At 37.7% G+C, this 23,653-nt stretch overlaps 1 protein-coding gene, 1 long non-coding RNA gene and 1 pseudogene across 5 annotated transcripts in view; 1 reads left to right on the forward strand and 2 right to left on the reverse strand.

Annotated features, from left to right (window-relative positions):
* GTF2E2 (general transcription factor IIE subunit 2) overlaps positions 1–23,653 on the reverse strand; it is an 81,578-nt gene that overhangs the window by 3,479 nt on the left and 54,446 nt on the right. For 3 of the 4 annotated variants that reach the window (XM_086703365.1, XM_025932908.2, XM_086703366.1), the window contains exon 6: positions 21,462–21,555. In XM_086703365.1, coding sequence (XP_086559491.1) covers positions 21,462–21,555 — 94 coding nt within the window. Of the gene's footprint in view, positions 1–15,703; positions 15,786–21,461; positions 21,556–23,653 lie in introns of all 4 variants that reach the window. The other variant, XM_086703367.1, reaches the window with a different exon arrangement.
* On the reverse strand, positions 1,629–11,556 carry LOC147581530 (tetraspanin-17 pseudogene; annotated as a pseudogene).
* LOC147581531 (uncharacterized) lies at positions 14,513–15,900 on the forward strand. The gene is made up of 2 exons (XR_015250006.1): positions 14,513–14,690; positions 15,158–15,900. It is a non-coding gene; the product is annotated as an uncharacterized LOC147581531 (long non-coding RNA).

The raw sequence follows: 23,653 nt of genomic DNA on the forward strand, positions 1-23,653 counted from the left end.
AGGTATCTGACTCTTGATTTTGGTTCAGGTCATGCTCTCACGGTCCATGGGATCAAGCCCCATATCACGCTCTGTACTCAAAGTGCAGAGCCTGCTTGGGATTCTCTGTCTCTTCCTCTCTCTCTGCCACTCCCCCACTCACGTGCACATATGCACTCTCTCTCAAAATAAACATTTTTTTTAAATGCTTAATAAAAAAAAAACAACAAAATCTGGGCACTGTTTTCTTTTTCAGTCAGGATTTTCTTCTCTTTTTTCCCTCAATAATAGCAAATGATTAGGGGATTCTGAATTTAAAGGCAGATGATGGGTTTCAGCAGAGGACCTCCAAGTATCATGAAAGTCAGGCATGCTCTAACTATAAAGGTAAATAAAACAGGAACAGATTTAGAAATCTTGTAACAAGGAAAAAAACAGGCTAGAGTTTATAAACTCAGATTGGAGCTTCTGAACTGAAGAAATCCCTGTCCCACTCGAACTAAGAATGAAAACTGTGTAACAGAAAGTACGCCAGGGAAGGAAAGGAAATAAGCAAACTCGGTAGAGGTTTTACCAAATAATGCATTCACATCTGGGCTATACCCAGACCTTCCCTGTGAAATGCAAACTCAGCAGAATTGTACAGCACACAGCCTGGGAGCCAGACAGCCTGAATGTGAATCCAGTCATTCCATTTACTACGTAACACGGGGCAAGTCACTTAACCTCTCTGCCTCAGTTTCCTGATCTGCAAACAGGGATGATAATAATACCTGTCTCACAGAGTTGTGCATATTAAATGAGCTAATGTATGTATTGCCTGCAAAGAAAAAAGCACTTATCTATACCTGTTACAGTTATCATCATCCAACATCTATCATCTCTTATTTCTAGGTGCTAACACCACTAAATGAAAGTGGTATAAAATACCTAAGAAAAGGACGGGCTAACAGATATGGGATGATATCATTTACATAAAATAGAAAAAACTAAAATTCTAAAAATTTATTTAAAGACAGAAAGTAGGGGCGCCTGGGTGGCGCAGTCGGTTAAGCGTCCGACTTCAGCCAGGTCACGATCTCGCGGTCCGTGAGTTCGAGCCCCGCGTCGGGCTCTGGGCTGATGGCTCAGAGCCTGGAGCCTGTTTCCGATTCTGTGTCTCCCTCTCTCTCTGCCCCTCCCCCGTTCATGCTCTGTCTCTCTCTGTCCCAAAAATAAATAAACGTTGAAAAAAAAAAATTTTTTTAAGACAGAAAGTACACACATATGAAATGAATCATAAAGGTCTGGAAAAACACACACCAAGGTATATCCCCAGGCAGGAACAAATAGTTTGCTTGGTGGATTTCCACTTTTGTGCTATACTATTGTTGAAAAAAAATTTTAATATGCTGAGGTACTTACATATTACTAGTAAATTTTCTTAAATACGTCACAACCTAAGAATAAGGAGGATTATGCTTACTATAATTAAAACACATTGCTTTTTCTTACATCCAAATTAGACCTCGGGCTCTAAGAGTACTTGAGTTAAGGTGTGCCGTTGCCATTAAAAAATGGAGCAGAGGGGTACCTGAGTAACTCGGTTGAGTGTCCGACTTCGGCTCAGGTCACGATCTCGTGGTCTGTGAGTTCAAGCCCCACATCAGGCTCTGTGCTGACAGCCTAGAGCCTGGATCCTGCTTCAGATTCTGTGTCTCCTCCTCTCTCTCTCTGCCCCTCCCCTGCTCGCACTCTGTCTCCCTCTCTCTCTCAAAAATAAATACACATTAAAAAAAATAAAAATTAAAAAAAATTTTAAAAGGAACAGATTCTCATATAGCAATGTACTACATCTTCCTGCATTTTCCTTGTATATTAAGATGCTTCCTTTTTCCTCACAAGTATTATTATCCATTTTGCACCTCTAAATACAAGGACATTTCTCAATTCACCTCACCCTCTAAAGTACTAATCCTAAATTTTTGACATTATTAAATGATTTCTCTTGTGTGTGACAGAAAAATGCTTCCCCTCAAAATGTCTACATCTCAAACCCCAGAACCTGTGAATGTATTACCTTATATAGCAAAAGGGACTTTGAAGATAGGATTAAAAATCTGGACATGGGGAGATTACCCAGTATTATCTTGGTGGGCCCAATGTAATCAAAGGATCCGTATCAGGGAAAGAGAGAAGTAGGAGAGTCACTGGAGATGTGACAGTAGGAGACACCAGAAGGACTAAGGGCCGTGAGCCAAGAAATCCAGGCTCCTCTACAAGTTGGAAAAGGGGATGAAACAAATTCTCCCTGAGAATCTCCAGAAGGAAGGCAGCCTTTGCTCACCCAGTTTAGACATCAAACTTCCAGAACAGAAAGTAAATGAATAACTTTGTGTTGTTTTAAGCCACCAAATTCATGGTAATTTGTCACAGCAGCAATAGAAAACTAATATACATGGCTTTAGATTCTTCTTATTTAAAAAGTATGATTTAAAGGGCGCATGGGTGGCTCAGTCAGTCAAAGAGTCCAACTCTTGATCTCGGCTCTGGTCATGATTTCAGGGTTCGTAAGATGGAGCCCCGAATCGGATGCTGCACTGACAGCGCACAGCCTGCTTGGGATCCTCTTTCTTTCTCTCTGCCCTTCCTCCTGCTCTCACACATGTGCATGCGTGCACACTATCTCTCTCAAAATAAGCATTTTTTAAAGTATAATTTAAGCAGATGAGGTTATACAAACAATTAATATTTCCTTCTCAGCACTCCAACAAATACTTGTTGAGAACTGTCACTAACATGGTGTTACATGCTGGACATCTGTAAAGAATACACACGGTTTGTGTGGCAGTGCGACCGGGCAGAAAAGGCAGACTGTGGTTGGGAAGGATGAAAAAAACTTGGCAGTATTTCATGTTCTTAGTGATCCTACACAAATACAACCCTGAACAACGGCACTTTTTACTCAGGGTAAAGTGACACCAGCGCAAACAGCAAAGAAAAGAAGCCTTGAGGTAACTCTGAAAACTGCTTTGCGATGGGAGAAACACCACCCTCAAAGGGAAACATACTTTTGAGTAACTACTTTTTAATCTTCCTTTTATTAAGGTATAATTTATATAGAACCAAATTTACACGTTTTGGTGTACAGTTCCTGAAGTTTTAGCAAACATACAAGTCATGTGAACACCATCACAGAAACAATATAAGAACAATTCCATGAGTGCAAAAAACATCCCTGTGCTCCAAAGTCAACCCCTCTACCCACCCTAAGCCCCTGGCAACCACGATTATCTGTTCCTATAGTTTTATTTCCCAAGAATATCATAAATGTGTCATATAACTACAATAAGACAATATGCAGCCTTTTGAATTCTGACTTCCTTCCCTAAGCATGACACTGAGATTTATCCACACTACTGGGCATGTCAATACCTTTGTTCCTTTTTGTTGCTGAGCTGTATTCCACTGCAAGCATGTACCACACTTGGAGGCAATTAAGGGGCAGTTGAAGGCCATCTGAGTTATTTCCAGGTTTGGGCACTTAAGAATAGAGTTGATATTTATAAATGCATATGGATTTTGAGTGAATGTGGGTAAAAATCTAAGAGTAGGATGGCTGAGTCCCACCATAATATATATTACAATGTAGTAATAAACATTTAACTTTCCAAAGAATATCTTTGGAACCACACTACACATTATGCAAAAATTAATTCAAATCATCCAAGACCTAAATGTAAGAGTTAAAACTGTAACCCTTAGAAATAAAAACAGGAGAATACATTTTTGTGATTACGCAGTGTTTTCTTAGGACGCCAAAAGCACAAGCAACAAAAGACAAACAGATAAACTATACTTCATCCAAATTAAAAACTTTTATACCTCAAAGGACACTATCAAGGAAGTGAAAAGACAACCCACAGAATGGAAGAAAATATTCAGAAAGCATGTATCTTATTAGAGACTTGTATCCAGAATAAAGAGCTCTATAAAGAAAAAAATTTTTAAAAACCACCTAACCTTTAAAATGGACAAAGAATTTGAATAAACATTTCTCAAAAGGAAATAGATAAATGACCACTAAGCACATGAAAAGATGCTCAACACCATTAGTCACTAGGGAAATGTAAATCAAAACCACAATAAGATACCACTCATTTCACACCAGAAAGATAGCTAAAATCAAAGTGTTGGCATGGATGTGGGGAAGCTGGAACCCCCAAACATTGGTGGTGTGAATATAAAGTGATGTAGCCAACTCTGCAAAAGCAGCCTGGCAATTCTTCAAAAAGTTAAAGAATTACCACATCCCACTCCTAGGTATAGATTTAAGAGAAATGAAAACAAGTCCACACAAAAACTTGGACACAAATGTTCATAGTAGCATTATTCATAAAAGCCAAAAAGTAGAAACAATTCAACTGTGCATCAGCGGAGGAAAGGATAAATGAATGTGGTATATCCATACAAAGTTTTTTTTTTTTTTTTTTTTAGTTTATTTACTTTTAAAGAGACAGAGCACAAGTAGGGGAGGGACAGAGAGAGAATCCCAAGCAGCCTCTGCACTGCCAGCTGTGAAGACAGACATGGGGCTCAAACCCATGAAACACAAGATCATGACTTGAGCCAAAACCAAGAGTTGGATGCTCGACCGGCTGAGCTATCCAGGTGCCCCAAAGTAATATTCTTTTTTAGCATAAGCATTTAATGCTTTATATTTCCCTTTAACCACTGCGGTAGCTGCAGCCCAGAATTTTGATATTGTTTCATTTATTTCAACATTTTTTTCTGCTTTCCTTGTGATTTCCTCCTTGAACCATGAATTATTTCAACGTGTTATTTAATGTCCAAATAGTTTGGAGAATTTCCAAATATATCCCTAATTTCCAGTATAATGCCATAATGGTCCAAGCACATCCTTTGTATGCTTTCAGTTAAGTTCATTAAGGTTTTGTGGCTCAGAATACCATCTGTTTTGGTGACTATCTCAAGTGCACTGGAAAATGTATGTATTCTACTGTTTATTGGATAGTCTGTTCATAAATGTCAATTAGGTCAAGTTGGTTGATAGTGTTAAGACTTTCATATCCATACTAATTTGCCATTTACTTGTTTAATTACTGAGAAGTGTTGTGGACTTCAATCTTAACTGTGAATGTCTTTCTCCTTTCAGTTTTATCTATTTGTAACTTTGGAAACTCTGTTGTTAGGTATATATTTAGGACTTATTCTTGGAGAATTAAATCCTTAATCGTTACATAATATTCCTCTTTATCCTTGGTAATTTGCTCTCAAGTCTACTTTGATTCTAGCTTTCCTTTGATTAGTATTTGTATGGCCTATCATTTTATACCCTTTTACTTTTTTCAAGGGAGAGAGAATTTTATGTGTACAAGTTTTTTTAGTTTTTTTAGTTTACTTTTGAGAGAGTGCGCACATGCGCAATTGGGGGAGAGGCAGAGAGAGAATCCCAAGCAGGCTCCACGTAGCATGGAGCCCAATGGAAGGCTCAATCTCACAACTGCAAGATTATGACTTGCACCAAAATCAAGAGATACTTAACAAGTGAGCCACTCAGGTGCTCCACAAGTTTATTTTTCTTAACATGCAGTGTTATATTAGTTTCAGGTGCAGAATACAGTGATTCAACAATTCCATACATCACCTGGTAGTCATCATGACAAGTGCACCCCTTAAGCCCCATCACCTATTTAAGCCATCCCACCACCCTACCTCCCCTCTGGTAAACATCAGTTTGTTGTCAATGACTGTGTTTCTTAACTTGTCCCCCACCCCCACCCCCCGCCACCCGCCCTTTGCTCATTTGTCTTGTTTCTTAAATTCCACAAGTGAAATCATACGGTACTTGTCTTCCTTTTACTTATTTAGCTTAGCATTATACTCTCCAGCTCCATCCATGTTGTTAAAAAGATTTCATTCTTTTTTATGGCTGAATAATATTGCATATTGCGTGTGTGACACACACATAAGTATATTACATCTTTGGGCGGGGGGGGGGGGGGGGGGACAGTTCAAGGTTTTGTTTATTTGAGTAGTCTGTAGCCATTGTAGCCATCATCATGTTTGATCCTGAAAGCAGGGAGAGAAAATTTTTGGACACATTTTGGAGTCTGAGACACTAAGGCCAAAGTGGGCTCCTGGCAGGGTCATGGTCACAGCCAGTAGAGAAGACAGCTCTGAAGCTGTGTGAGGCTGTGTCCCAGGCAACAGCAAGCCATAAGCCTGCCCTAGAGAGTCATATGCACAGAAATGTGTACCGGCCTGGGTGGGGACACGGCAGACCCCTCCCACCCCACCTGGCCTGCACCCTCTTAAGCTATGCCTTTCCCAGTCTCCTTGAGAGCCCACCACCCAACAGCAGTCGAGATGGTGGCTCCCTGTGCACATTCACACAAACACACCTACCCTCCATGCGTACAGCTCCAGGACAGGCAGCCCAGGGGCAGAGGCACACAGCTTCCTTCATGAGCACACAATACACCCACACTCAAGCTCCATATGAAGCTCAGGTCCAAGCAGAAGCACCTGCAGCCTTGCCCATCACAGGCACAGTGGCAGGGGGTGATCCCTGGGTAGGAAAGTAGGGTGGCCATACCCAGTGTCACAGCCTCACCAGTTGGCCTTCGACTCCTTGATGTCATTCACAAGGTTCTGGGCCAGGAAGATACCAGAGATCTGGAGGAGGGCAATGCCCACAAAGACCCTAGCAACAATGATCAGGTTGTCCTGCAGCCACTTCTCAAACTGGCCCATGCAGCCTTTGGTGTGGATGGAGTCCTGCTGCTCCAGCCCTAGTTTGAGCCAGCAATCATAGTCACACTGGGTGTTGAGGACATCTACTGGGTCCCTGACAAAGCAGAAGGGTACCCCACAGTGCTCCCGGCACAGGTTCAAGTTGGGGCAGCTGAAATAGATACTGAGGTTCCAACCATTAGGCCCTCAGGCTTTGCAGCAAAACCAATATTCCTGAACAAAGTCAATGAGGTTCTGGAGGTCAATGTCATCCTGACAATCCTTGACATTATTGCTGATGGAAGAAATTGAACTGGTCTTAAATCCAGTCATTGAGTATGAAGGCTCGGATCCTTTTTGCAGCTCCAGGAAGAAGACAAGGCTGAGAAACAAGGAGAAAACCTTGAGGGGTTAAGTGTTCTCCCAGAGAGCCCCAATGCAGCCAGCAAAGTCCAGTGCCAACACGACACCTCCAACCACTACAAACAGCCACATGGGGTGGAGGACTCCCAGGTCTGTCAACATGGAGACTGTGGAAAGAACTCCCTTCTCACCCCAGGCCCATAAGCCAATGGCCAGGAACAGAGATCCCAGCGCCCAAAAGACAATGTTGAAGCCAAATAGGAAATATTTTCTGCAGTAATCAACTTTGGGTTCCTGGAAGTGCTGGTGCTTGCCCAGCATGGTCAGCTGGCCCAGAAACTGGAGCTGTGGCCAGGCTAGCCATCCACAGGCCACCCTGGGCTAGAGCAGCCTGGGTTATACCACATCTTCTTTATCCATTCATCAATCAACAGACACTTGGGATGCTTCCATATCTTGGCTGTTGTAAATAATGCTACTATAAACATAGTGGTGCAGGTTTCCCTTTGAGTTAGTGTTCTTGTACTCTTTGGGTAAACACCCACTAGTGCAACTGAATGGTAGGACAGTTCTAGCTTTCTTTCTTTTACTTTTATTTTTTAAAATGTACCTCCAAATTAGCATATAGTGCAACAATGATTTCAGGAGTAGATTCCTTAGTGCCCCTTACCCATTTAGTTCATTCCCCCTCCCACAACCCCTTCAGTAACCCTGTTTGTTCTCCATATTTATGCATCTCTTCTGTTTTGTCCCCCTCCCTGTTTTTATATTATTTTTGTTTCCCTTCCCTTCTGTTCATCTGTGTGGTCTCTTAAAGTCCTCATATGAGTGAAGTCATATGATTTCTGTCTTTCTCTAATTTCACTGAGCAGAATACCCTCCAGTTCCATCCATATAGTTGCAAATGGCAAGATTTCATTCTGTTTGATTGCCAAGTAACACTCCATTGTATATATACACCAATTCTTCTTTGTCCATTCATCCACCGATGGACATTTGGGCTCTTTCCACACTTTGGCTATTGTTGGTAGTGCTGCTGTAAACATGGGGGTGCTGGTGTCCCTTCGAAAGAGCACACCTGTATCCCTTGGATAAATACCTAGTCGTGCAATTGCTGGGTTGTAGGGTAGTTCTATTTTTAGCTTTTTGAGGAACCTCCATATTGTTTTCCAGAGTGGCTGCACCAGCTTGCATTCCCACCAGCAGTGAAAAGATACCCTCTTTCTCTGCATCCTCGCCAACATCTGTCCTTGCCTGAGTTGTTAATTTTAGCCATTCTGACAGGTGTGAGGTGGTATCTCATTGTGGTTTTGATTTGTATTTCCCTGATGATGAGTGATGTTGAGCATTTTTTCATGTGTCTGTTTGCCATCTGGATGTCTTCTTTGGAGAAGTATCTATTCGTGTCTTTTGCCCACTTCTTCACTGGGTTATTTGTTATTTGGGTGTTGAGTTTGATAAGTTCTTTATAAATTTTGGATAGTAACCCTTTATCTGATATGTCATTTGCAAATCTTCTCCCATTCTGTTGGTTGCCTTTTAGTTTTGATGATTGTTTCCTTCACTGTGCAGAAGCTTTTTATTTTGATGAGGTTCCAGTAGTTTACTTTTGCTTTTGCTTCCCTTGCCTCAGGAGACGTGTTGAGTAAGAAGTTGCTGCGGCCAAGATCAAAGAGGTTTTTGCCTGCTTTCTCCTCAAGGATTTTGATGGCTTCCTGTCTCACATTTAGGTCTTTCATCCGTTTTGAGTTTATTTTTGTGTATGGTATAAGAAAGTGGCCCAGGTTCATTCTTCTGCATGTCGCTGTCCAGTTTTCCCAGCACCACTTACTGAAGAGGCTGTCTTTATTCCATTGGATACTCTTTCCTGCTTTGTCAAAGATGAGTTGGCCATACGTTTGTGGGTCCATTTCTGGGTTCTCTATTCTGTTCCATTGATCTGAGTATCTGTTCTTGTGCCAGTACCATACTGTCTTGATGATTACAGCTTTATAGTATAGCTTGAAGTCTGGGATTGTGATGCCTCCTGCTTTGGTTTTCTTTTTCAAGATTGTTTTGGCTATTTGGGGTCTTTTCTGATTTCTATTTTTAACTTTCTGAGGAACATCCATACTGTTTTCCACAGTGGCTGCACCAGTACATCTTTTTACTTTTAACCCATGTCTTCATATTTAAAGTGATTTTCTTATAGACAGCATATACCAGGGTCTTGCTTTTGTATCTAATCTCAAAATCTGTCTTAATTATCATCTGTAGACAATTTACATCTGCCTTAATTATTATGTTTGAACAGTTTAACAGTGAAAAGTATGTTAGATGATTTTGGACGTTTAAACAGATGAAAATCTGTCTTAATTCGTATATTTACATGATTTACATTTAACATAATTATTAATACGGTTGGAATAAAATCTATCACCTTACTGTTTCTATTTGTCCGTGTACTCCTTGTTTTTTCCTTCTGTTTCTGTGTTCATGTAGATTAACTGAATGTATTTTTTCTGATTACATTTTATATCTATTAGCACCTTATTTATGCATTTTTTATTGAGTACTTAACTGACACTTAAAACTGTATTAAGTTTAGGTTGATATGTGCAAAATGACTGCCACAGTAATTAAACACCCATCACCACACAATTTTTTCCCTTGTGATGACAACTTTTAAGATCTACTCTCTTAACTTTCAAATGTACAATACAGAATTTTTAACTGCGGTTACTTATTTTTTGAAAACAATGGTTTTAGTGGTTGTCCTAAGATTTATAATACATGTCTAATTAATCCCAGTGTAGCTGCAAGTAAATTATACCAGTTCACATGTAATGTAAAGATGTTATAATAGTCTTCCCTCTGACCTTTGAGCTGTCATAACCTTTACTTTTATATTTGCTGTCAACATAAAATGGATTTCTATTACTTTTGCTTTATAGTCAGCTATCTTTCAAAGCAATTACTAAAATATTTTTAATTTTTTTTTAAATGTTTATTTTTGAGAGAAAGAGACAGAGCACAAGCAGGGAAGGGGCAGAGAGAGAGGGAGACACAGAATCCAGAGTAGGCTCCAGGCTCTGAACTGTCCACACAGAGCCTAACGCAGGGCTCGAACTCATGAACTGTGAGATTGTGACCTGAGCTGCAGTTGAATGCTTAACTGACTGAGCCACCCAGGCACCCCAAGAATCAATTTTTATTAGACATTTTTAAAAGTAATTTAAAAGTAATTTCCTTACCAGAAATCATTATTATATGTTAATGCAGGTCTAATGACAATGACTTATCTCAGTTTCTGTGATACTGACAGAATATTACTCTGAAAGACCAGTTCTCCTTCATTTTTAAAAGACCATTTTTGGGGCGCCTGGGGGGCTCAGTCGGTTAAGCGTCAGACTTTGGGTCAGGTCATGATATCACAGCTTGTGAGTTCAAGCCCTGTGTCAGCTCTGTGCTGACGGCTCAGAGCCTGGAGCTAGCTTCAGACTCTGTGTCTCCTTCTCTCTCTGCTCCCCGCCCCCCTCCTGCTCACACTCTTGACACACTCTCTCTCAAAAATAAAACATTTTTAAACAAACACATACATACATGGACAGACTTTCTGCTGGGTACAGAATTCTAGGTTGAAATTTTTTTCCCTTTTGATTCTTTAGAGATGTGATTGCATTGTCTTCGGGTTTCCATAGATTCAAATGACAATTCTTTCCTCTGTAAAGAGCTTCCTCCTCTAACTCCCATCAGTATTTTGTCATCATCTTCAACTTTCAGCAGTTTGAATATAAATGTCTGGCTGTTTTTCTGTCATTTGTTTTGGGGGATTATCTTGCCTTAAATTCTCTGAGCTTCTTCAATCTTTGGTGTCTATCATTAGTTTTTCAAAATCCTTGGCCATTATTTCTTTTGTCCTATTTTTCTTCTGAAATTTAAATTACATATTCAGACCACTTGATATTATCTCATAGCTAATGGGTGTTCTATTTTTTCAGTTTTCTGTTTGTATTTTAGTTTAGATAATTCATATGGGTCTATGTTCAAGTTTACAGATTCTTCCTTTGGTTATGCCAAATTTACTGATGAGTTCTTTTGTCTGTTACTGTGTTTTTCACTTCTAAACTTTTCATTTGATTTTCTTATCATGCCTCTTTGAAATATCCTACTTCATCTTTTTTTATTATTTTTTTTAACGTTTATTCATTTTTGAGAGACGGAGAGAGACAGAGCATGAGTGGGGAAGGGGCAGAGAAAGGGGGAGACACAGAATCCAAAGCAGGCTCCAGGCTCTCAGCTGTCAGCACAGAGCCTGACACGGGGCTCAAACCCATGGACTGCAAGATCATGACCTGAGCCAAAGTCGGACACATAACCAACCCAGGCGCCCCAATATCCTACCTGACCGTACACACTGCCTGCCTTTTCAAAACCAGAAGCCTTAACATATAAATCATAGTTATCTTAAATTCCATGTCTAACAATTTCCAGTACTTGTGTACTGGATACCCATAATGCACCACAGGCTTCAAATTGCTCTAGTCACACCTTGTGTTTAGGGTAGAGGCTTGTTTGCCAAAGTTTTTCTCAGCGTCTACTCAATCTGCAGTTCTAGGTCTTCTGTTTAGGCTGTATCTCATTATGGTCTGTCTGCCTCCAAGCTCTTGGAACTCTCACGGAATTCCACTGTTATCCATTACTCTACATCTCTTAGCCTGGTACGGGGTGGTAGCTCTCTGAAATTCTGATTAAGCCTTGGTCGTAGCCAAGTACTATGTTCTAGGTAGCTGGCCTGTGGCCTTCTCAATGTTCCTGCCCATCCCTCTCTGCTAAAGTTCTGGGCCCAGGACATATTCCTGCCCCTTCCTTAGGGGTGGAAGGTTTTCTTTCTGCTCTATTCAAACCACAGTTTAAGGCTTTGGTCACACAGTAGAGAGGCAGGAAGGACTAAGACAGGGCTTCATGTCTTTCCTGAAGCATCTACGGTCGTTCTCCCCCCCCCCCCACCCCCCCAGGCTCGATCATTTCTGTTAGCATCCAGTGAAGTCTGTGGAAAAGAGCCTGCAAGTAGCTGTGAATTCCCATGCGTTCACAGCCCCCAAGGATTCTACATCTTCCCACCAGTCCAATTTAAGCCAGCAGCAATTCATTAAAATGTTTAACTGAATTCTTCTGATTGGTGTTCATTCTGTATCTGTCTCAGGTAAACAAGTGTTTGCATCCCTTCTTTTCTTGGAGGTGCCCATCTTTCCTTAGATTTCAGGTTAAGTGGTTGCCCTGGAACCTAAGCTCTCTGATGGATTCAGGTAAAAATCTGCAGTTGTCTAGGGCTTATTATTATTGCTATAGGGGTGGAACAGTGCTTTGACCAGCTTTCTCCATTTTAAGTGGAAGCCAGAAGTCCCCAACTATCCACTTTTTCTGCAATGAACAATGTGATTAATGCAACTAGCTGTGCTCGCTACAGGATTATGTGAAAGAAAACAGCTTCAGGTCAGACTTCCAAGTCAGCAATAAAAACATCACTCTAATTCCAAGAAAGCACACAATACTGTTTTAAAATCTATACCAAACCAGAATTTTATATGTCTAATTTACCACAACTGCTGAAGGAAGTATGCCACCCACAAAGTAGTTCAGGCATTTTAACCCATAACTTGTTAAATTCTAGCTACCAATGTGTAAAAATTGTATTCATTTATTTAGAGTAAGTATTACAGAATATAAATGCATAACAATTAAACTGTATACTTTTCTCTTGTAGAAGAAAAAAGATAAAGAGAATAAAAGTGTAGATGAGAAAAACCTCTTTTACTCAATGGTAAATTTCAGTCAATTCACTTTTTACCAAGCATCTATGTCACCAGCATTGTAAAGGTTCAGTTCTTTGAAAGACTAACTACTGTGATGTTCTACCTTGATTTGTACAGAGCTCATATACTTCAGGCCTCTTCAGACACAATTACACAGGTAATAATACCTATTACAAGGAACAGCAATGGTCTAGAAAGCTAATATATATATTAATGTACCACCAAAAAGAATATACAATATAAATTTTAATGGCACAATGGAATTGAAAGTACATTAAAACAAAATTTAACTACTTTCTTTTGCTAGAAAAGTGATGCTTGAGCTATTTTCAGAGGAAAATCCCTGAATAAAAAAACTCTTCAATATCTTTGTTATTTTTCAATAAAACATTTCTACATTAATCCCTGCCTTTCCTTAGCTTACTGCTGTTGCAATATTTAAGTATTACATATACTATATAAATGTATCACAGCTGCACAAATACTTAAGATGAACACTGGAAAGCAGGGCCAAATTTTAGAGGCAGGATTCCACAGGATCCGAAATTTAATTACATTTTAATGTATGGGGGGGGGGACAGAAAATGTATAGTTGACAGAGGTACAAAGAGAAATAATCTTGTTTTTCTTAATTTTATAAAGTCATTGCAAGAAAAATACATTCAAGATCATCTTTATTTTCTATGAGCCTGGCAAAGACAACTAAAAACATCTGGTACTGGTGAGGGTAAAGAAATGGATACTTTTCCATATACTGAGGTGAAGGGGTAATTTGGTCCCAAAATATTGGTGCGAACTTTACAAAAGGCATTAGGCAAAGTATTGAAAATTTTTTAGGGGTGCCTGGGTGGCTCAGTCAGTTGAGTGTCTGACTTTGGCTCAGGTCATGATCTCACAGTTGGTGGGTTAGAGTTCTGCATCAGGCTCTGTGCTGTCAGCCTGGAGCCTAGTGCCTGCTTTGGATTCTGCATGTCTCTCTCTCTCTCTCTCTTAAAAATAAATAAACATTAAAAAAAATTTTTTTAAGGAAAAGAAAATTTTTTAAATATCCCTTACCTTCTGATCTCACAATTCTGTTTCAAGAAAACTACAATATGGAAATAATGAGGCAAGTGCACATATATTTATGTGTAAGTATTAAGCATTATTTATAATAGCATATAGGAAAACAAAAATTAAATTTCCATCTGTGGAGCATCGGAAAAACTGTTTTATTTTTTTTTTTAATTTTTTTTTTCAACGTTTTTTATTTATTTTTGGGACAGAGAGAGACAGAGCATGAACGGGGGAGGGGCAGAGAGAGAGGGAGACACAGAATCTGAAACAGGCTCCAGGCTCCGAGCCATCAGCCCAGAGCCTGACGCGGGGCTCGAACTCACGGACCGCGAGATCGTGACCTGGCTGAAGTCGGACGCTTAACCGACTGCGCCACCCAGGCGCCCCCGGAAAAACTGTTTTAAAGCACATCCATAAAATGGAATATCATATAACCATTAAAAAATAATGAACTAAATAAAACAGCACCAGAGCTCTAGGAAGAGAGTTTATGAGAGAAGTCCTATATTGGAAGGATAAAGTTTAAATTGTTTAAGCTTCCAGGTAGAAAAGAAAATAGCAGCAATGAAAGAAAAATCAGCGTTGTCACTGGACTTGTCACCAGGAACACCAATTAACGTTATGTTTCCGCAAAAGATCAGCTCAAATGTGGCTTCAGACTGCTAAACTGGCTCTGGCTCTCTGCTATGTAACAAAACACAAAACTACAGATCCACTTAGTCAATCAGCCAGAGAGCTAAGGAAATGTGAATAAATAATCAGGTAAGATTTAAACACCTAATATTTTGGTACTATTTGGTATTTCTAATTCTACTAATAATAGCTAATATTACTGTTACTACTATTCTTACTATGCGCCAGGCTCTGTTCCAAGCTCTAAGAACTTTCATATTAACTCATTTAATTCTCATAAGGACAAGACAGATACCGTTACTCCTACTTTATAGATAAGGAATCTCAGAAGTATCTTGTCTAAGCAAACAAGGAGCAAAGCTAAGATATAAACCAACAGTTAACTACTCAAACCATCCTCTTAACCACTGCATTTATACTGCCTCTAAATGAATACGATCCTGATATAAGGAAACACTTTTGTGAAATAAGACATATACCTAAGTTCAGCTACGCTGTGTTCACTTACCTATTTGATTTTTTTAAATTACTACAAATAAACTCTCTCCTTACTTGTTTGCTACATCTCATTTTAGGACATTTGCTTCTATTTACAGATAAAATGAAGGGTAATCTTAAGCATGACTGAAAGCGTCATCATTCAAGATTTCATCTCTACCCATGACTGCCACCTACTGGGTTAAAACAAAAATCTTCATCAATACAATCAGTACAAACCATTTTGAGTAAAATATGAAAAAAGAGTAAGGAAGATAAATATTACGATATGCATCAACTTTCAGGAGGCATTCTCTGTTTATACCATTAGCAAAGACTCAGTTTTTTTTTTAATTAGTGATTTATGCCATACTGACAATTTCAACTAAAAGAACACTGTCCCACCTCTGAAGTTCCTGTGGATGACATTCCCCCAGGGTCTCTACACCACTGTATGAACATCACAATGACAGTATGCAAGAGCTACTATATGAGTTCCTATGTCAATCTTCCCTCTGTCTTAGGTGAGCTCACGAACAGAATACCTTATTCACTTGGACATCCGTTGTATCAGTGAATGTGCTGAATCAAAAAATTCATGAAAAGAAGCTTGAAGACAACGTATCTTAATTAACTGTTGTCTATTTTATAAACATAAATTGTACCTTCAACAGAATTCTCAACACAAGTAGTTTTGCCTCCTGGGGGAACATTTGGGAATATCTGGGTACATTTTTAGTCGTCGCGCTGTAAGGAAAGGTATGGCAGTGACATCTAAAGCAGCCAGGGATTCTACAAAACATCTACAATACAGAATAACAATTCTAACACCAAAAAAAAAAAAAGATCACCCAGCTCCAAATATCAATACTGCCCTTGTTGAAAAACCTTTCTTCCTCCAGCCATCCTTCTTTGAAAGGATAAAGATTAATGAAAAACATCAGTTTATGATAACTGAGCCTACAACCAAATTCTATATACATATATAAAGTACTTTTTATAGTGGTTTAATATACACATGATTTCCTAGCAACATACAAGATATATTATACAGAGAATATAGTATGATTAACCTTTGCAAGTCACAGAAAAACTTCACTTTGTATTTTGCAGACCTTTGCCAAGAGTTCTTTACCGCTTAAGGAAAACACTGATCATGGTATATAGGTTGCTACTGCATCATGACATTTGTACTGGTCCATCTGTAGCCATCGCATCCCATAGTGACTCTACACATAAAGGTCAACAACTATATTATTTATATTCTTTTTATATTCCAATATGTGCTTGAACAGATTAAATATTAAAAATATTGAAATAAATTTTTTATAAAATATAAAGCAATTCCTTTTATTTCTCCTTTCTGTTACAGTTAGGGTATTATAGTTTTTTGTTTTGTTTTGTTTTTTAAAGAAGCTCTATGCCCAATGTGGGGCTCACAACCCTGAGGTTAAGAGTCACATGCTCTACCGACTGAGCCAGCCAGGTGTCCCAGTATTATACTGACTTCTAAGAAATTATGTCTAAAAGTAGGTTGTATCATCTTGAAATTTCATTTTATAAGAGCAAAGAAGATGTTACAAAGTATTTGTTACTCAAGGCCCACTGAATCTGATGAATAAAGGATAAAAAACCACTAGTCTGTGAAAAAAATCAAAGTCTTTACTACAACCTTTGCCTTCACTATTCTCTGCTTGAACCCCACTTCCCCCACAACAGCACACACATGGGCACCATTCCGGTACTTTGCAAGGCTGGCTCCACCTCATTCCATGGCTCCTCCATCCATGGCGGTCTTCTCTGAGCTCTATCCCCCATGCCTTTACTGGCTTGCACATACTACATTTGTCTCTTTCCTAGAATTTGATACAATCTGTAATCATTTTTATTTTTTGTATTGTCTACTTTATCCTTTAGAATATAAACTCCACAAAGGCAGAGAATGGTCTACCTTGTTCACTACTGTATCCCTATATTTAACAAAATGACTGTGGCATATAATAGGACATCAGTAAATATTTGTTGAATAAATGAATTCATGAATACACTATAATAGACCATTACCAAAATTTCAAAAAGTGTCAATTAGAAAATAAAAACAAAAGAACGAAGTTGATAAAATGATACCAATAAGTTTAAGCAAATTAGAGATATAAAGAAAATCACTTTATATACACAAAAGAGCCCCCCCCAAATTATATAATTTCCAAACAAATAATGGGGCGAATATATCACATATTAAAGATAATAAATATAAAATGACATTTCAAAAGGTTAAAACCGACTGTATGTCAACTACAAAGGAAATATATACACAAAAGACAGGGTACAAAAAAATGGGCAAAAATATATCAGTCAAAAAAAAAAGGGCAAGGGATTAAAAGAATAATGAGATAAAGTCAGACTTTAAAGTAAAAAAAAATATGAACTACAACCAAGAGGGGATGCTTTATAATGTTTATGGATACAGTCCTTAAACTAGGATTGTCAAGAATGTTTATAAGCTAAAAACTCTGCAGGAAAACATACAGGAAGTACTGGCAAAATTAACAACCAAAAGGCAATGGCAGATTTTAATGTTTGCTCAGTCACTGCTCATATGAAGTAGTCAATCAAAATTTAGTATGTAAAAGGTGATCTGATTGTATGTTCCCTTAAAACAAAAACACAACAACAAAAGTAAAATAGATAAACCAACAGCATAATACAGAAATAAGGGAGAATGCCCAAATACAAAAAGTTAACAATAAAAAGGGAAAATTACACAAAAAAATTAAACACGTTCTAGGGCCACACTCTGCAAAAGCATATGCTATTAAATTTGAAAATTAAAAGTGATTTTAGGAAAGAACAGATTGCCAAAAATTCACAAGGTAGGAAACTTTATGAAGGACATAACCAAAGAAGATATGAAGAATGCTGTCAAAGCAGCCACAGCCAGACACATGCATCCATGAGTTTTCGTGTTCAAATCCTCAAGGAATTGAATATTCTCACAAGGAAAGAATGGGAAAGGGAAGGAAAAGGACAGGAATGATGGAAGGAAGGAAAAACAGTACTTCTGTTTGGATGTATCCAGCATCACACCCAAAACAAATCCTGAGAAAGTAAACAAAAAAGAGAACACTGAATACTGAAGCAAAAATCCTTAATATACAGGAAAAGAATCCAGAAATATAGAACATAAAAAAAGGGTTATTCTAGGAGTGTAAGGACAGTTCACTATTAGGAAATCTAGTAATATATTTCAACATATACTAAGTCAGAAACAACAAAGATCTTAATAGATGCATAATCTGTCAATTTACCTTCCCAATATCTCCAGATATATACAGCTATTTCATAACATAAAAAATACATACACATATCCAGCATGTAAGGTGTGTAAGAATATTTGCTGCAGCATTATTAAATACTTAAAAATCCATTTATCAGGTACATTTATATAATGGAACACTAAATAGCCATATGGCATTATAGAATATCTCCAACAGAGAAAAAGCAAATTAGAAAATTAGAAAAATAAACATCAAACAATTTACACAACTTACTTCTAAATGTGTAGGATTTTACGAACAAGCATATATGGTTACTTTTATAATCTGGGTAAAAAAAGTGAAAATCCTCATCTTGTCCTTATAAACCAAGTAATAAGGAGATGGGAAGAGTTTAAGCCAACAAAGGCCATATAAAACAGCAAATGAAAATAGGGATAATATTAAAGAATAGAACTTTAGAAAAAGATAACGCAAACAGGAAAAGGCTGAGCAAAGTTAAAACAGTGATATCCACAAAAAATCGCAACAGGGGACAGAAAATAATGGCTTGGTATAATGTTTAGTGTGAGGATTACAGCGGAAATTAAGTATACTCCTAAAATTTCTCCAATGAAATTTTACCAAGAAAACCTAGAGGTCCATGCTATTCTTAGTGAGCTACTGCAACCTCAACATTTGCCTCAAATTACACATCTACATAACACAACAGATATGCTACACCATGCTGCCATCTGCAGAGCAGACTTAATACTAAAAATTCCCAGAGAATGTTTTGATTGATAAAGGTATCAAGAAAAATGGTAGGGGGAACTAAAACTAGTGCTATACTATATTAGAAAGTGAAGAAGAGAGACAGCAGGTGGAATCAGCAACATGGTAAGAAAAAGTCATTATAATACTTCAAGCTGAAAAATCAAGAAATAAAAATATAAGCATATTATAAGGGGAAAACCACTCAATTAAAATAAATCCAGTTAGGGGCACCTGGGTGGCTCAGTTGGTAAGCGTCCGACTTCAGCTCAGGTCACAATCTCACGGTTTGTGAGTTCGAGCCCCTCACTGGGCTCTGTGCTGATAGCTCAGAGCCTGAAGCCTGCTTCAGATTCTGTATCTCCCTCTCTCTCTCTCTGCTCCTCCCCGACTCACACTCTGTCTCTCAAAAATAAACAAACACTAAAAACAAAAAAATTTTAAGTAAATCCAGTTAAGTATGGCCACAAATGAAAGGGCCTCCAATTAGTGAAAGGAAAAATGTATCTGCTTTTCATTGTAAGATCTTCCTATTGGAACACGTGATACTTGTGATTTTTTTTTAATACTGCAAATTGCTTTCAAATGGATTAGCTATGCCAAAGAATAAAGGAATCAGCTATTTTTTTTAAACTTGTAAATATCTTAAGGATCAAGTCCACCACTATGTTTTTTCAAAGTGTTAAATCAGTATGACAAGTATAAAAGTTTTCAAAAAGCAACTCAAGCAATACGAAAACTGCTAAGCCAAACTTTCTTAAATGAGTATCACTACAGTGTATAGAAGGTCACTACTACCTTATTGACATACAGAAAGCTTACTTTATTTATTAGAAAGTGCAATACAGAATAACTGGAATGCTTTGAAATTTTTTATTTACAGTAAAAAACATTTATTGAGAACCAACTATATACAAGGTACTCTCAATCATGATTTTCCAACAAAACACAACATTCTACTTCCTAAAATAAATCATGGTCATCTGCGTAACTTCAGGTTGACTAAACTATCTACAAGCACCAGAAGCCTAATATCTGCAGCCAGATAACAAATAAAAGAAAAACTTAAGAGCTATTGCAAAAATTGCAAAATCATAAGACATGTATGGGCTACTAAAGGGACAAGAATTACATGTGCATTTTTATACAAAATTATTCCTTCAATAGAAACTCTTTTATTTAATACAATAAACGAAAGTCACTAGGACTACCAGGCATGCATAACAATAGTTTCACTATTTGGAATTTAATATTACTTTTGTATTTTATGTAATTCTATAATGTTAAGATATTTTGGTGTAAGTTTGTATTACTTTTCAAATTTTATAATTAAAATGGTGTTTAATTCTTTTCTTGCCTTTTTAGTTCAAAATTAATACAAATTTACAGTACAGTCTCACACATGTTTAAATGAGAATTTTTATTTATTTATTTTTGAGAGAGAAACAGAGCACAAGCAGGGGAGGGTCAAAGAGAGACAGGAGACACAGAATCCAAAGCAGGCTCCGGGTTCTGAGCTGTCAGCACAGAGCCCAACGTGGGGCTCCAAATCACAAACTGTGAGATTATGACCTGAGCTGAAGTCAGTCGCTTAACTGACTGAGACACCCAGTGTCCTTAAGTGAGAATTTCTACTTGTATAGGTATAGATTTCCCATGACTAAACCCTTGTTTAACTATTTTACCTGACAAGTATTAATGAAGTATTTTTAATTAAAACCCAAACACAGGCATCACACATTTAGTATAAGATTCACCATAAGCTTATTAGCATCTGACTCTACAAGAGTCAGAGAAAAAAGTCATCTTCCCTATCCAATCTGATAATCAACTTATAAATTACTTAATATTAGTCACCAACAGAATTTTGTTCTTTTTCCCATCCTGCATCAAGCTTTCACATCAAGATATGTAGTATTTGTAAAATAATAGAAATAAAGAAATAAACTGGTACCGCTGATATATAAGCATAAAATATCTAACCTACTATATGATTACAAGTACAAATAACCTAAAATCTTTCAAATTCCATATTTCAAACTGCATTCTCAGAAACAATATGTTAGAAGATTAGTTGTGTTCTAAAAGATAAGGCTAAAAAAGCACTACTACAAAATTTGTTAACATAGAATTATGTTACTTTTGAGAAAGAGACAGAGCAAGGAGCGGGGGAAGGGCAGAGAGAGAAGGAGACACAGAATCACAGGCTCCAGGCTCTGAGCTCTCACCACAGAGACGGACATGGGGCTCGAACTCATGAACAATGAGATCATGACCTGAGCAGAAGTAGGACGCTTAACTGACTGAACCACCCAGGCACACCTATAATAGGATTATAAATATAAATTTGTCACCCTGTATTTGTAATATTTGAAAACTAAACAGAAAGGCTCACCTTCATCCACAGAAAACTGACAGCTCTTATCATTGAAGAAAAGAATTTTCTTTTTATCAGGACGATTTACAAATAGTATCTGGTCCCCCAAAGCCTTAAAAGACAAAAAAACAAAATTTTTTTCAGTTAACTTCCAAATTACCTCCCCCCAACAAAATATTTTTTTTAATAAAAAAAAAAAGTAGTAGTCCTTGTAAGTCTATTTGACAGAGAGAGAGAGAGAGAGAGAGAGAGAGAGAACACGAGCGCATGTGCACCAGGGAGGGGCAAAGAGAGAGGAGAGAGAACCCTAAGCAGGCTCAGCGCTGTCAGCATGCACCCCAATGCAATGCTTGAAACCATGACCGTGAGATCATGACCTGAGCCAAAACCAAGAGTTGGACACTTAACTGACTGAGCCACCCAGGTGCCCCAGGACTCCTATTTCTTTTAACCTTCAGTATACCATTAGGGTCTACTATACCCAATTTTAATTCTCAAATTTCTTTCAATGAGCAATTCTCACTACTTTTATGTATTGATATTTCAAGAGTTTTATTCTTAGAGATTTCCAAAGTACAGAAAGAAACCTTACTTATTTTTGAAAAAATCCAACCTATGTTGCAATTTAATGTAGGTCCATTGGAGCCTTTTATTAATCTAAGAAAAATTGTGTGATCTTAGTGTTCTTACTTTCCCTCTACTTTAAAATATTTTGCCACTTATTTACCATTAGCAATTATTTCCAATTATGCTTTAAAAAGCTAAAATTGTGGGGCACCTGGCTGGCTCAGTCAGTTTAAGTGTCTGACTCTTGATTTCAGCTCATCATCTCATGGTTCATGGTTTTGAGCCCCACATTGGGCTCTTTGCTGACAGCATGGAGCCTGCTTGGGTTTCTCTCTCCCCGCCCCCCCCCCCCCCGCCAGCTTTCTCTCCCCCTCTCAATAAATAAATAAACATTATAAAGAGTAAAAAGTTTTTTTTAAAAAGGAAAGAAAGGTTATATCACCTACAAGTGTAATATAATAGTGAAACAGTGAAATTCTATCACTTAGAAGTGTGATTCAATTTGTGTTATTGCACTGCCCAAACTATTGCATTATCTTTCAGAAGATATAAAAGACTACAGAGTGGTCTTTGTTATCTTTTAGCTTTCATTAAATATTTGACAGTTCACAATTTTTTATTTTCTGCTCCTTAGAGCAATGACAAGAAAACTGACGGAACATACTTCACCATTATTAATGAATGAGAACAAGAATTCAGAAAGCCTGATAGTAGCACTCACTCTAGACTCTGATGATGGTGAAATTCATTATAGAAATAAAATCTAAACCTGTAAGTCTTTGGACGACAATACCATAGATGAATCACCTCAAGCTTAAGAATCAATGATTGAATGACATATTGCTAAGGACTTAAATATATAAGGTATTTTCCTTCAGTTAGTTTTTCAACAAGAAGGAATTCACTGTACAATACTATGTGATATGAACCTTTGCCATTTCACTTTGCTAAAAAGACGTATAATAGTATTCTTTCATCTTTCTGATGTGTTTGCCAAAATACACTTGATACAGAAGTTTGCTATGTTAAAATCTTATAAAAATTTCCAGTAAAGTTGTTTTTCACCATCCTTTCATTCTTATTTATATAAATTATTCATGACATAAAATACTTTGAAAAATAGTTCAGATAAAAAGTTCAAAGTAATGGTCATAAAAATGCTCACCAAACTCAGGAGAAAAACAGGTGAACACGGTGAGAACTTCAACAAAGAGAAAATGTAAAAAGCTGAAAAATCAGAGCTGAAGAATACAATAACTGAAATGAAAACTACAGTACAGGGAATCAACTGCAGATCAAATGACACAGAAAAAATGGATCAGTGATTTGTAAGACAGGGTAGTGGAAATCACCCAATCAGAACAGCAAAAAGAAAAAAGACAGTTTTTAAAAATGAGGATAGTTTAAGGGACCTCTGGGACAACATCAAGCATACTAATATTCAAATTATAGGGATCCCAGAAGGAGAAGAGAAAAAGGAAAGAAGCCTACTTAAAAAAATAATGGCTGGAAACTCCTCTGACTTGGCAAAGGAAACAGACATCCAAGTCCAGGCAATACAGAAAGTCCCCAATAAGATGAACAAAAGAGACCTATACCAAAAAAGAGCTATGCCAAGATACACTAGAATACAATTATCAACA

Source organism: Puma concolor, chromosome B1 (genome assembly GCF_028749965.1).
Source record: "Puma concolor isolate L17-30 chromosome B1, mPumCon1.1.hap2, whole genome shotgun sequence".
Classification (NCBI taxonomy): domain Eukaryota; kingdom Metazoa; phylum Chordata; class Mammalia; order Carnivora; family Felidae; genus Puma; species Puma concolor.